Here is a 14,528-nt window from a genome sequence, read left to right as displayed (position 1 = left end):
AGCAAGCCAATCGCTAGCCGCCATGTGTGCATAATTTAGGATCGGCCAATAATGTGGCACGAATCTAAATACAAATGGCGGGAACTCCTTTGCACCGTGCATCACTATGATGCAAAAGAAATGCACCATGCAAAGAAGGCTACAAACTGGCAGGAAATACTGTTCTGCACGCGGGTTCTCCTATTGCAGCAGAAAACTCTACCGTGCAAAGGAGCTGCAATTTGGCGGGGACATAATTTAGCGGTGCCGAAGCACGCACAAACGAAAAACCACAACTTTGGGTTGTGATAACACCCAGAGAGTTTCTAGTAGAGCCTGAATTTTCTCATTCCTAAGTACCTTGAAATAATTGTCAAAATGTTAGCTTACTATTTATTTTATTGTTAATTGATTGCTTTTCTTTTTGTTCGCTATTGATGAAAATACTTAGCTGTTATGTAAAGCTTTTAATCTGTCAATCTCAAACTACTTCACAGTGGCGTGTAAGTATCATAACTCCATTTTAGAGCTGATGAAACAGAGGCACAGAGAATTGTAATAGGCATCATTGATTACTTTCAAAATGATCAAATTTTCTGTCCCTCCCTAGGCCCTCATTTTTCCAACTATATTGAGATTCTTTTATACTTGAAATGTTAGCGAGTAAAAATTGTCAGAATAAAGTAGAAGTGTGCTGAATTTCTGAAAGTTAGTCCATTTTATTTTTGAGGAGCCAAAGCAAAAGCATAAGTCTCTAAAACATGCTATTTAAAAGGCATAAAATTTGTGCTTCTAAAGACCTAAGATGAATTTTGTCCTATATCACAGATAATTTTGTAAATAGTTACTCCACCTGCTGGACTAAGAAGGGATTGAACAGATTTGCAAAGCTGCATGGTCCTCTACACACACTTTTTGCCAGGTATTATAGGGTAACTAGGCAGTCTTTAAAAAAGCCAGCTTTTAGTAGAACTCTTCTAATATCTGTTCTTGTAAAATAATCTCACCCAGTTATTTAGAGGGAATGGTATACAAATCTCTTTTTCTTTAGACTCCTGTCTTCCATTGGGATGATAAGCAATTTTTCATGTGAAGAAGATACTGGTATTTCCCTAATATAGCACTTGTTTGTGTCTCCCTTGCATACAGCCTCCCTCCTTACTTCTAGCCTGTTTTATTGCTTCACGTTAGTCTTTGTTTCTCTTTAGGACAGTGTCTGGTAATGATTCATAGTTGGCACTTGTTGCTTATAAGATTTTCAGTTTATTTGAGCATGATTAAAGAACATTTATCTATCCAGTTTAAATTTAACCAGGTACCTTCTCTCTTTCTAGATACTAAATGGATCTCTTTATTGTCAGAGCTTATGTTAGAAATACTCAAATTCTGCTCTGTCTTTGGTCTCTTGGACTTGAATTTGATATTAATTTTCTAACTATATATCAGTTACCTTAGAGGCTCCCATAAGAGGAACCAGTTCTTCTTTCATCCCATGCAGTGCTGGAGATTTAGTGACTTCCTTTGTCGTAGTTCCATATCCAGTCAGCATAAGAAGAAAAGAGTATCACATTTTGACTGATTGTTTAAGAGTCTGATGCACTACCAGCCTGGGGCATCTAGTCAGGTATGAATCCTTTTTCTGATGCGTGTGATGTGTATTTCTTTACTAGATTATAGACTGCAGCATGGCTATCCAGGAAGAACCCAAAGAACCATACGTTTCCTCAGTGCTTCCCTGGATTATTCTGCACAGAATCATTCAGCATGAGGAAGATGCCTTCCGATCCCTTTGCTGTCAGCAGCAACAGCAGCAGCTCCAGAACCAGGGTGAAGAAGGTAATAGTTTCATTTTTCACAGTGACATGTTAAAACCATGCTCTTTGCCCTTTTTGGCATGTGAATTAGGAATAGCCAGTGTACTTTCCCCCTGCCTCGCACCCGCTGCCCCCTCCCAACATTATCAGGGGAATCTCTAATCCATATGTCCTTACCGTTAAAGGAAAATAATTCTGAGGAAAAGTTTCTATGTCAGAACATGGTGAGGGTTGGGTGAGGAGATACGTGACTAATTATGTTTAGCCCAATTCTGTACTACAGTAAAAGCTCTGTTATCTGGCATCCCCCAGGAATGGGGGATGCCGGTTAATCAAATATTCCGGTTAATCAAGTGTGCGCCGTGTGGTGCACTCCCCAGCGTCAGTGTGCTGGGGATCAGGGAGCAGGGCTCTGAGCAGGCTGCTTTGATCTGCGCAGGCTGCTTAGCTCTGGGCCGTGGACCGAAGAAGTAGCAAAGAAAAACTCTGCTCGTGGCAGCGAAACCCGAAAGTGGTACTTCCGGTTTTGCTTTTGCTCGTTCCTCGGATACCGGTTAATAGAGTTTTCCGGCTAATAAAGTGCTGGTTAACACAGCTTTTGCGGTACTTAGGATATATATTTTCCAACTTTTCTTCCAGTGAGTCCTGATGCCCCTATGCTGCCTTCTTCTCTCATGCTGCTTAATACTGCTCATGAATACCTAGGGAGAAGATCTTGGTGTTGTAACTCAGATGGTGCTCTTCTCAAATTCTATGTAAGTATTGATGCCTAAATGTGTAAAATACCTTTAACATCTGCCTCTTTAATTTAATTTAACCTAGATGATAAAATTCATGGGCTGTTCTTCCAAATTGTTCTCCCTTTTCAGTTTCTGAATCTCCTAGACAGACAAAAGACTTAACATTTGCTTTGGATGATGATGTTTGCTTTGTGTTAACTCAAATTAACTGCTCATTAGTAAATACTTGTACATTGCTTTGAAACTATGAAGTACTGAAAAAATGCAAAGTAACATTAGCGATTACTAAGGAAGCAATATACTCTTACATAAGCCTGTGGTCTTTATGATAAAATGCTCTTGGTTCAGATTATGCCCCTGGAATTTTAACAGAATGAAGATGGTCACAGTATTCCTTATAAGAAAAAAATGAGCAGGGTTCAGGTTTTCTGAGATTATTAGAGACTGTAATATAGATTGGTATTATTAGCATACATCAGCAAGACTTGTAATCTCATGATTTATGACTTTTATATGGCATATTCTTCGTTAAGGTAAAGTCAGCCAAGCTTTTACAACACATTTGCTTCTGCCTGCTTGCTGCCTGGAGGCAGAGCCAGATTTGTTAGTCATTGGCAACAGGAAAATACCTTGACTCTGACATTTTTCTCTAATTTATTCATCTTCACAGTGGCAGGAGGCTCCTTGAGACTTCCCTGCTACAGATATATACTTTGAGAGACATTCCAAACTGTTTCCAGTTTCTAACATTTTGGTTCAATACCATAATCCCCAGGTACTTTCTAGGGTACTTTCCCTGTTTGCCTTCTGTGAAAATTGCACTCCAGCTTTGCTTCTCTGGAGAGACAGGAAATGGAAGCCAAAGCAAAAAAAAGGTCTATGTCCCCCTTTTCACCCCCTTCCCATATGTCGTCTTGGGAATTCACCTAGCTCTGTGGGCAGCATGGTTTTCTTCTCCGTCCATTCTGGCTGGAGATGCCTCGACCGCCATTCCTTGCATGGAACTGAATTATTCAGGATAGAAGGGGACAGCTGTGTTGGGGAATAATGTAGGCATCATCTCAGAAGCCTAGGTTGGTGTTGTCACTTTGGCCATCTTGCTTAGACAGGAAAGGGAGGCAGGCAAGGATTAGAAAAATAGGTTCAGAGAAAGCAGTTTACTTGCCCCCTTTTCCATAAAGAGTAGGCCTGTGCGAAGTGGTTAGTATTCGCTTTGGATTCGACCAGTTCAGGGGACAGTGATTCAATCTGGTGATTCGAGTCACTGTCCCGATTTGATTCAGCTGAACCTTATTTGGAGATTTGGCTGCTGCTGAATCTCCAAATCAGCCAGGCCAGGCCCATCCACTGCCCCTCTCCCAGCCCGGCAGTAGCTGCCCTGCCTGCCCCAGCTCCCAGCACTTGTTTAAAAAAAAAAAAAAGCCCTGACTCAGCAGGTGCTGTTGGGCAGGGGGCGATCCTCACTGCTCCCCACTACCCCACGTTGCATGGGGGTTCTGCCACGAGCCCCTGGGTGCCGCACCCGGGGCAGCTCTAGCCCTTTAAGGGGAAAAAAAACCCGAACTCAGTGCCCCCTGCTGCCCTGCACCACTTGGGGGGCTCTGCAAGCGTCCCTGAAGCCCCGAGGCCACTGTAGGAGCAGTGAGTTCTGGGGCTTTTCTTGTTGGCTTTTTTCTTAAAGGGCCAGAGCTGGCCTGGGTGGGGCATCTGTGGGGGGGTTGGGGGGGGTCGGGGGGCTCATGCAGAGCCTCCCATGCAGCAGGGGGCTGAGGATGTCACCCCCTCCGCCTGGCAGCACCCAGTAAGCACCAGGACTTTTTTTTTTAAAGTACTAAGATGGGGAGGGCGAGGCAGCCATGGTGGGGGCTGGGGAAGTGGGCAGGGGTTGGGGGGCTGGCAGGGGTCTACCCATGGTCCTCTCCCCCAGCCCTAGTACTTACCAGCTTGGAGTCAGCTGCAGCTCCCTGCTGCAGCCACTGGGAACTGCCCGAATCATTAAAGCTCTTTGAATCCTTTCCGAAGATTTGGAGAGCTTTGAATCGATTTGGACCTTTAAATTGGTCCCATGCTTAGATTTGGATTCGAAGATTCAGTCACTGAATCAAGTCGAATCTCCTCCAAATTGAATCACCATCCAAAGCTTTACATAGCCCTAATAAAGAGACAGTGTCAGAATAGCAGTATGTTAGATAAAGATCATGCCTGAGTCCCTCGAGCACTTGTCACTAGCCTAACCATACCTTAGAGTGGTCTCCTAACCCTCTTCCTCTCAGGCCGATGGAGGTCACTGGTTACAGTATGGACATTCCCAAATGCCAGGGATTGTAGTGAAGAAACTTCATAGCCAGCTTCTTTCCCCTGCTGTCACCTTCTTCCCCCTGTTTCTTAATGATGCACCAGGGTGAGACCTCCAGGAGCAGCACAGGCTTCTTTAACCCATATGGCTCCCATGCAGTACATAGAGGCTGCCTTTCTGGAGAATCTAGTCCATCCTGAATCCTAGGCTGGTCCCTTTCTTGATTAAAGACCCAGGAAGGATGTGAGAGAGAGAACATGAACAATAAGGCCAGTTTTTGAGGGCAGTGAGTGCAAATCATATGAAACACTTTTGGAGCAATGTTTGAAGCCAGTTTTACTAATTTTACTGCTGCAGAATCATAGAGGGAAAACTCCCAAAATAGAAATGTATAAATAAATAAAATTAAGTTTGTTTTGCCTTCTCATGTTCAGAGTATAGCATAGCTAGTAATCCTCTGTGCTCAGGTCTTCTAATCACCTCCATGGAGAAGGCAGATAGGGTGACACCTTAGAGATGGTCTTGTTCAGCAAGACATGAGCTTTTGTAAGCAAATGGTTGTCTTTGACCAAGTTACTCTCTAAAATGCCACCTGCCCTGTCTTCTGCCTGACTTCAGATTAACACAGCTAACTATTTCACCTTTGTAGGGTGGAGTATAGCATGCAGAAAAGACCAGAGCATAGACATGTGCAGATTCCTCTGGCTATGTGCATATGTGGACACGCACAAACCCGCACACAAAGGAAATTTTTCTTCTTTAGGGAAGGCTGTCTCCAAATTAGAGTTTAAGAATGAAAAAATAAAATGTATATAAAGACAAACAACAATAATAGAGTCTTTCATGTAGAGCACTGAGCAGTATGAAACAACAGTTAGGTCTTCGACTTTCCTAAATAATCTTATAAATATACACCCTTCTTCATGCTCTCTAGAGAGGTGCAATAAAGAGACAGTGATTTTCTGCTAGACCTAAAATGCTGGGGAAGTCTCAGACTATCATTACAAGTATCTGCTGCATGCTGCCATGCCTCACCACCACTTCTAACTCCTCCATTTATTAATGGACCATGTAATGAAAAGAGAGAGAGCAGCCCACAAGCAGAACAAAAAGCATGCATCAAGGTGTCGCTTTGGCCCATCATTTATTTCTATTGAGCTACCCTGGCTTCTATATTATAAGGCTTAAATGTGTGTACCAGTCCAAATTCAATCGGAGTCATTACTGAGATAAATGGGCCTATTTTCCCAACAGCTCAGACTCAGAATTTCTTAGTGGGCTAAATCATTGTCTTGAAACCTGGTTGCCACACTGTACAGGCCCTTTTCAGGCAGTTGTGTCCTTGCAGGCATGCCTCAGCCCCCTCTCTTAGGTGTGGAAACTCTCACAAAGCAGCAAACCACCCTTGACATTTATGGAGTGGTATATGATACCCAGAGTGCCTCTATGTCATTTCATTGGTAATTGCTGACATGGGTGAACAGTATTACAACTGTGGTTCATCTCAGTGTAAAAATTCCATGTTTGAAAGGCTTCTTACTGATACAGATAGTCCAGTACAAATCTGTTTCCATGCAGTTATATGGGGCTCTGGCCTTAAAAATCAGCCTTGTATGGGTATGGGTTTGGAGCATCTCTGTAGCTATGATGGCTCATGAAATGTATGAGGCAAGGGGTTTTTCAGTTGTATCTCTTATTGGAATAACTGAATAGTTAGGGAAGATGTTGGACAAGTGTTCTGGCATAAAGTAACTTCTTCAGGACCTGAAAGTTTGTCCATCATCTCTTCCAGCTATACACTTGGTCCAATAAGATATTGCCAAAAAAACCCTTTGTCTCTTGTTTACATAAATTGGGTCCTGACTTTCTTAATGTTACTTTGCAAAATTCTGTTTAAAGCTGGAATTGTTCAGAATCTTTGGAAAAGTCAGTTTACAGTCCTGACTCCTGCTAGATGCTATAGTAGCAAAATTATGTTATTTGCAGGTTGAAGCATTCCATGTAGTAAAACAAAACAAAAAAAAAAAAGAAGGATGCAGAACTAAATTAATGTTTTTCTTCTCTCACCTCAGACCTCTGTGAATGACTCCCAAAAGTGTTATCAGAAACTAGGCCCCTTCCTTCAGAGTCAGGAGCCTGTATGCATATCGATGATACCGTTTTTTCCCTGATAGCTATGATCATTATTGTTACTAGCCCTTCAAGGTATCCAGGAGAATATGAATGGTAGTATTAGTACCAGCTTTAAAATAGAAGAAAATGAATTGGCATATCTTCCTAGACAGTTTTTCCTGTGAGGTCCCTATGCAGAGAGAAGACTGAAACAAGAGCCCTGTCATGTTTTTGGAGTATTTTAGTTCTTTTTTTTTTTTCCAGTGTTTAAGTACTGTGTGAAGCTAGTGTGTTATGGACCTGGGCTGAGAATTGAATACTAGCAGGTACAAGGTCTCATTTCAGAGATCTTTTTTTTTCAATAATAAGGATAGCAATGAAGGAAAGAAATGGTAATGTTATCTAGAGCTGGTAATGATATCTGATAGCATTAGAAACTGAATTCCATTAATTCATGCCTAGAAAATGAGAGTGGTTAAGTTGGTGATTCTCAACCAGGATGCTGTGAGAGCCTTTTAAGTGTGGTGTGTATTATTAGCACATGTGAAGGTGTTCACACACCCAGAGATGTGGGGTGGAAAAACTTCCTCAGAAAAAAACTTCCAGTGCTTTATTTTTCTGTGGGAAATTTTCCATTTCTAAAGGTTCATTGTTTCATAAAATTAATTAGTGACAATGAATGGATACCAATACAGTACAGGCAAGTTTGGCAGCTTCAAAGTTGTAATGAATGTTTTTCAGGTGATTGTCCCTAGGAAGTGTGAGAGAGAGTACATATGTTTTATTGATTTGTAAACAGGAGAGTAAATACACTCACATAATCCAAATAAAAAATCAAGTTATGAATTCACCTAATTGGCTGTGCAGGCCAAATCAAAACCAAAGCTAAAATTCTTATTTCATCTCAGAGTCTAAGTGAAAGCAAAACCAAAACTAAAACTGTGATTAATTTGAAACCACTTTAAGTTCAGCAAACATACAGAGCAGTGTCTCATTTTGTTTCTTGAGTTGGGGAAGTTGAAAATGTTTGCACGAGATCTGTTAGGTTTTTTTGTGCATTTGGCTTGAAGTAGTCATAATAATGCCTAATCAGAAAAAATACCTAGTGTGGCATCATTATAGCGAAGTTCAAGCCACTGAAGGAAGGAAGAAAGTTGGTAGATGTAAATATTGTGGGTAGGAGTATGCTAACCGTACAACAAGAATGAAGAAACATTTAATAAAATGTAGAAGCTGTCCTGAAGGAGTACAAGCTGTATACAGAAAGCTAATACAGCGAAGTGGTGGAACAACATCATCTGAGAAAAGTCTACTTCAGGAATCCTAGGTAAGTAAACAAATTAATATGTTAAACAACACACAGTATAGACTAGCATCTGTATTGTTTTAAAACATTATAATTTTTAAAAATGCTAATGCAACTCTGGACTATAATTTATTTTATTTATTTAAAATATTTGTATCCTGCTTTTCTGCTTGCACTAAGCACTCAAAATGTTTTAGGCTTAACAATATATATTTTTTTTTAATTACATAATAGATAAATAGTTGACTATTTCAACCCAGAAAATAGAGTTTAGTCCTCTGGCTGATAGCAGAGGCCAGACTATACTTCCCTTTGGCTCTGCCGTCCAAGGGCAACTGAGCAACAAGTTGAGCCAGCAGAGTGTTCTTTCTGGCAGGGAGAGGGGAAGTAAGCTCCCTGCTGCTTCTCCTTTTTATGATGGATGAGGCTAGACTAGAATAGGTTAAAATAAAAATCTTTTTCCCCTTTTGTTACAGGTACTTGGTAGTTCATGTGAAATAGTAGATTTCCAAAAATGGAAAATGAAAATGTTGAGCTCCCAGGTCTGGGGGAAGAAGAAGCAGGATCCTCGCTTTCAAGATCATTGTCACCAGATATGCAATCTACCATGAGTAGCTGTTCAAGACAGTCAAGCTTTTTATCAAGCTTTGTGGACAAAATGTCAAAAGAAGATCAAGAAAAAGCAGAAGAGATGTAAGCTTGAGCTACATTTGCAAGTGGTATGCCTCTTTCCATAACTGAAAATCAATACTGGAAGGAACATTACAAACTAATTGGCCCATCATATAAGTTACAGTCACGTTCTTGCTTATCACAGTCTCTCTTAGATGGAGAGTATGACAGTTCAAACAATGGTTATGCAAAGGATTGGTCAAGCAGAATCACTGATGGATGTCAGCTGGATGGACTGATATACAAGGAAATCCTTTATTGAACATTATGTTAGCAACACCTGAACCAATATTCCTGAAAGCAATTGCTATCAAATCTTCTAGTCATACAGGTGAATACATAGCCAAATTACTGAGTGAAGAGGTTGAAAGTGTAGGTCCCTCCAGGGTACAAGCCCTTGTAACTGATCATGCAAGTAACATGAAAGCTGCATGGCAAATATTAAAGACAAATTATCCTCATTTAATAGTATTTGGCTGTCTTGCTCATGGGTTGACTCTTCTGGCAAAGGACATAATAAGTGTGAATACAATGAAGACAATATTGGCAAACTGCAAAGTGATTGTGAAAGTATTCAACAATCATCTTGTTGCTGATCAGACTTTGAAGAAATTACAGAAAGAGAAGCAGGGGGAGGAAAGTGCACTTTTATTGCCAGGAGAAACTAGATGAGACTGGGTTACAAAGTGTTTACATAGTTTCCTGCACACAAAGAACTGTTTGCAGTGTGCTTCAGTAGATGACACAGTATCCCTGATTATTCATGAACATTCAGAAGCAGATTCTTGACAACAGTGTGTTCTGGGTTTGAGCTGAAGGAGCATTCAATTTGCTACTACCAGTTTCAGTGGCTATCAAGAAACTTGAAGGAGATGCACCAAGCCTTTCAAATATTCCAGAGATATTCGGACAACTGAATGAAAATCTAATTCAGCCTTTGTCGTCTTCACCTTTATCCAAAAAAGTAGTAGTAGTGGTAAAACAAATGTTTACCAAGAGATCTGAGTTTTGCTTTCATCCAGTTCATCTGGCAGCAAACCTTTTGGATCCTCCACACAGAAGACAGTGTTTATCAGAAGATGAACTATCTACTGCTATCGATACAATTATGGAAGTAGCTAAGAATGTTCCCAACATCGACGAAATAGCCATGACAGACATCGCTGAGTACCACACAAAAGAAAAACTTTGGACCAAAGACATCAGTTGGTGGGCAGCAGAGAATATGCCTCCTCTCACATGGTGGAAGGGATACTGTAACACCCTACTGTTGTCCAGGATTGCTCTAAGGATCCTAAGCATTCCACCAACAGCAGCTTCTTGTGAACAGAACTGGAAGGCTTTCCGCTCAATCAAGACAAAAAAAGAGGAATAGATTCACAAATGAACATGCCACTAAGCTTGTTTCTATTTCTCAAAGTCTTTTGCTTCTAAAGAATCAGTCAGAAGCACAATTAGTGAAGAAGATGCAGTGTGATGATAAGTTGCCCTTGCCAGTAGACTCATTGGTAAAACCATCCTTTAGCGAACGAGAATGTGGTTCAAGTAGTTCTGAATCAGTTTTGCCTCGATCTGATTCTGAAATGGAACTAATAAGTAGTGCAAGTGATTCTTCAGATAGTGACAGTGAAACTGGAGGTGCCGCAATGACCTCGGTGGAAGAGAGTTAAGCTCTGTTGAAGTAAATGAGTGGACAACCATGGCATATCATGCACAGTTCTTTGGGTGTGCTAATGGGTGTGTCAGCAGTTTTCAGTGCCTTTATTTGTTTAAATTTAAGAAGAAAAACAATGTAAGGGAAGTACATACTATTGTATATTGTCTTTACATTTTTACAAGTATTCCAATAAAAATTATTTCTTTCCACAAAGCTTTGAATTTGTTTGAATATAGCATTTAAACCACATTAAGTGTGCTGTCTTTAATTGTTTTTCCTAATCAAATATTTCAATTAAAATACTTATGGCTATTGAGACATAAAATTAACATGGGGGGTACTTTTTAGTTTTGTTTACTAAATATGAGTCAAATAAATATGCTAAATCAGATCACACTCCATTTAGGGCATTGGAAAATTTTCCGGAAAACCCACATCTCTGCACACACCTAAGAGATTCACAAGGTAAATCCAGAGATGTCAAATAGGAATCCCTAGTGCCAAAAATATTCTAACCTGTTATGATCTTTCTGAGTTTATAGTAACAAAAGAATTGCTCTGTTGTCACAAAATGAGTGAAATCTCGGAACTGACATTTCTGTGGGATGCCTCGAGTAATGAGAAGTGCCTTAAGTCAAAGAGGCTGATAAATATTGGGTTAAGTGGTCTGATTTGGTATGGAAGATTTTGTATGCCTCTGCTGAAAGGATAAACCTCTAGGGATGAGAGGCTAATCTCTGTCAACACATAAGGGAAATGTCAAAGGCATTACCTACAAAGTAAGTGTTTTTAGAGATGCGAGTACCTGACAGAGGTGAGCTACTTAATGTGTACAGATCAATGAACAGCCCATAAAATATGCAAGTATGGCTTTACGAGGAGCTTTGACTGAAAGCACTATTCGGTGGACGTTCAGTGGACCTTTCTTAGTATTTTTGTCACCATAAGCATAGACTAAATTTAGTTTAATAAAATTGTAGATGAAAGGCTGTGGATTAGTAGCAGAGTTATTTAAAAAATCATAACAGTTTTTCTGAAAAACTAAGTCAGGATTCATCCCACAAATGTATTTAATCATCATAATGGTATTTGTGGGGGGGGAAGTGGAAGTCATATAGTCCAGTGGTTCCCAACCTTTTTTTTTTTCCTGTGGGACAGAGTGCACGGAGCCAGTTGCCTACCTCCCGGGGCTTCCCTGCCCTCCAGCTTTAACCCCGCATACCCCGGAAGCCACTTGCCCGATGGGGACAGATGGGGGTCCAAGCTGGAGGCTCGTGCTGCGGCCTGGTGGTTGGGAACCTCTGTTATAGGCCAACCCCCTGCCCAAAGTGGAACCATCCCCAACTAGATCATTCCAGCTAGGGCTCTTTCAAGCTGGGCCTTAAAAACCTCCACAGATGAAGATTCTGCCACCTCTCTGGGTAACTCATTCCAGTGCTTCATCGCCCTCCTAGTGAGAGAGTTATTCCAAATCAAAGAAAATGAGGGTTGGAATGGACCTCAGAAGGTCATCTAGTCCAACCCCCTGTTCAAAGCAGGACCATCCCCAACCAGATCATCCCAGCCAAGGACTTGTCTAGCCAGGTTTTAAAAACCTCTACGGATGGAGAGTCCACAACCTTGTTGGGTAACCTGTTCCAGTGTTTTATTACCCTCTTAGTGACAAAGTTATTCCTGATATCTAACATAAACTTCCCTTGCTACAACTTGAGACCATTGCTCCTTGTGCTATCATCTGCCACCACTGAGAACAGTCCAACTCCTCTGTCCTCTTTTTAACAACCCTTCAGGTAGTTGAAGGTTGTTATTAAATCCCCCTAAGTCTTTTCCAGACTAAATAAGCCCAGTTCCCTCAGCCTTTCCTTAGAACTCATGTGCCCCAGCCCCCTCACCATTTTTGTTGCTCTCCACTGGACTCTTTCCAATTTGTTCACATCCTTTCTGTACTGGGGTCCCAAAACTAAACACACAGTACTCAAGATGTGGCCTCATCAGTGCTGAATAGAGGGGAATAATCACTTCCCTTGACCTACTGGCAACACACCTACCAATGCAGCCCAGTATGCTATTAGCTTTGGCAACAAGGGCACACTGCTGGCTCATATTCATCTTATTGTCCACTGTAATCCCCAGGTCCTTTTCTGCAGAGCTGCTGCCCAGCCAGTCAGCCCCCAGCCTATACTGGTACATGGGATTGTTCCGTCCTAAGTGCAGGACTTTGCACTTGTCCTTGATGAACCTCATGAGATTCCTTTTGGGCCAATCCTCCAATTTTCCCAAGTCACTCTGAATCCTAGCCCTACCCTCCAGCATATCAGCTACTCCCCCCAGCTTGGTGTTATCTGCAGACTTGCTGAGGGTGCACTCAATGCCATCTTCCAGGTCATTGATGAAGACATTGAACAAAACCGGCCTCAGAACCAGTCCCTGGCTCACTCCACTTGATACTGGCTGCCAGCTAGACATCGAGTCATTGATTACTATCCTCCACGCCCGATGATCCAGCCAGTTTTCTGTCTGCTTTACAGTCCGATTCACCCAGCCCGTACTTCCTTAGCTTGCCTGGGAGAATGTTGTGGGAGACTATATCAAAAGCCTTGCTAAAATCAAGGTACACCACATCCACTGGTGTCAACATATCCACAGAGCCAGTCATCTCATCATAGAAGGCAATCAGGTTGGTCAGGCATGATCTGCCCCTTGTGAATCCATGCTGACTATTCCTAATCACCTTCTTCTCCAAGTGCTTAGAAATGGATTTCTTGAGCATCTTCTCCATGACTTTTCCAGGGACTGAGGTAAGGCTGGTCTATAGTTCCCTCAATCCTCCTTTTTCCCTTTATTAAATGTGGGCACTATATTTGCCCTTGTCCAATCATCCAGGACCTCTCCCAGTCACCATGAGTTTTCAGAGATGATGGCCAGTGGTTCTGTAGTTACACATCCTGCCCCATGGACTTGCATACATCCAGCTTTTCTAAATAGTTCCTTACCTGTTCTTTTGCCACTGTTAGCTGCTTAACTCCTCCCCAAACTGTGCTGCCAGTTACAGTAGTCTTGGAGCTGACCTTGCCAGTGAAGACTGAGGTGAAAAAGGCATTGAGTGTTCAATATCCAACGTAAACTTCCTTTGCTGTAACTCAAGCCAAACTTGAGACCTTTTTGTCATATAAAGTAATTATAATAAATCTGTTAATGCGTACCCCTGACAGTCTGTCTGCGTACCACTGGTGGTACCTGTACCGCAGGTTGGGAACCGCTGGTCTAGCTCCATCCTCTTTGGAACCACCCTTCAGGTAGTTGAAGCTGCTGTTAAATCTGCCCTCAATCTTCTCTTGTTTAGACCAGGGTTTTTCAACCTTTTTCAATCATTGTACCCCCAGGTGGCTGGAAACGGAGCAGTGTACCCCCGGCTGCTAAGCAGGGGGAGGAGGGTAGCACGCAGCCAGATGCAGAGCAGCAGCAGCCACTGTGTGCAAGTTTCCCCTGCCCCCCCGCGCCTGGCTGGGCACCCCCGTGGGGCAGGGAAAGCTCGCACACAGTGGCTGCCTGTGCGTACCCCCTTAGGACCTACTCAAGTACCTCTGGGGGCAGGTGTACCCCTGGTTGACAACCCCTGGTTTAGACTAAGTAAGACCAGTTCCCTCAGCCTTTCTTCATAAGTCATGTGCTCCAGCCCCCTAACTGTGTTCATTGTCCTCCCGTGGACTCTCTCCAACTTGTCCACCATCCTTTCTGTAGTGGGAGGGCCCAAAACTGAATGCAGTACTCCAGATGTGGCCTCACCAGTGTAGACTAGAACGTGGCAAATGAGAATAAAGATGCTGAGTATTAGGGCAGTACTGTGAAATGAAACATATTCATAGATTCATAGATGCTAGGGTCAGAAGGGACCTCAATAGATCATCGAGTCCAACCCCCTGCATAGGCAGGAAAGAGGGCTGGGTTCAGA

The 14,528-nt window shown here is 42.2% G+C and overlaps 1 protein-coding gene across 1 annotated transcript in view; it reads left to right on the top strand.

Moving 5' to 3' along the window:
- Positions 1-14,528, top strand: part of CABIN1 (calcineurin binding protein 1) — a 210,814-nt gene that overhangs the window by 41,076 nt on the left and 155,210 nt on the right. Inside the window, exons 18-19 of the mRNA XM_025199243.1 lie at positions 1,650-1,815; positions 2,433-2,548. Coding sequence (XP_025055028.1) covers positions 1,650-1,815; positions 2,433-2,548 — 282 coding nt within the window. The remainder of the gene's footprint in view (positions 1-1,649; positions 1,816-2,432; positions 2,549-14,528) is intronic.

The sequence above is a fragment of the Alligator sinensis genome, unplaced genomic scaffold (genome assembly GCF_000455745.1).
Source record: "Alligator sinensis unplaced genomic scaffold, ASM45574v1 scaffold505_1, whole genome shotgun sequence".
NCBI classification, from domain to species: Eukaryota; Metazoa; Chordata; order Crocodylia; family Alligatoridae; genus Alligator; species Alligator sinensis.
Note: the sequence above shows the minus strand (reverse complement) of the source record. Positions and strands in the feature narration are given on the sequence as shown.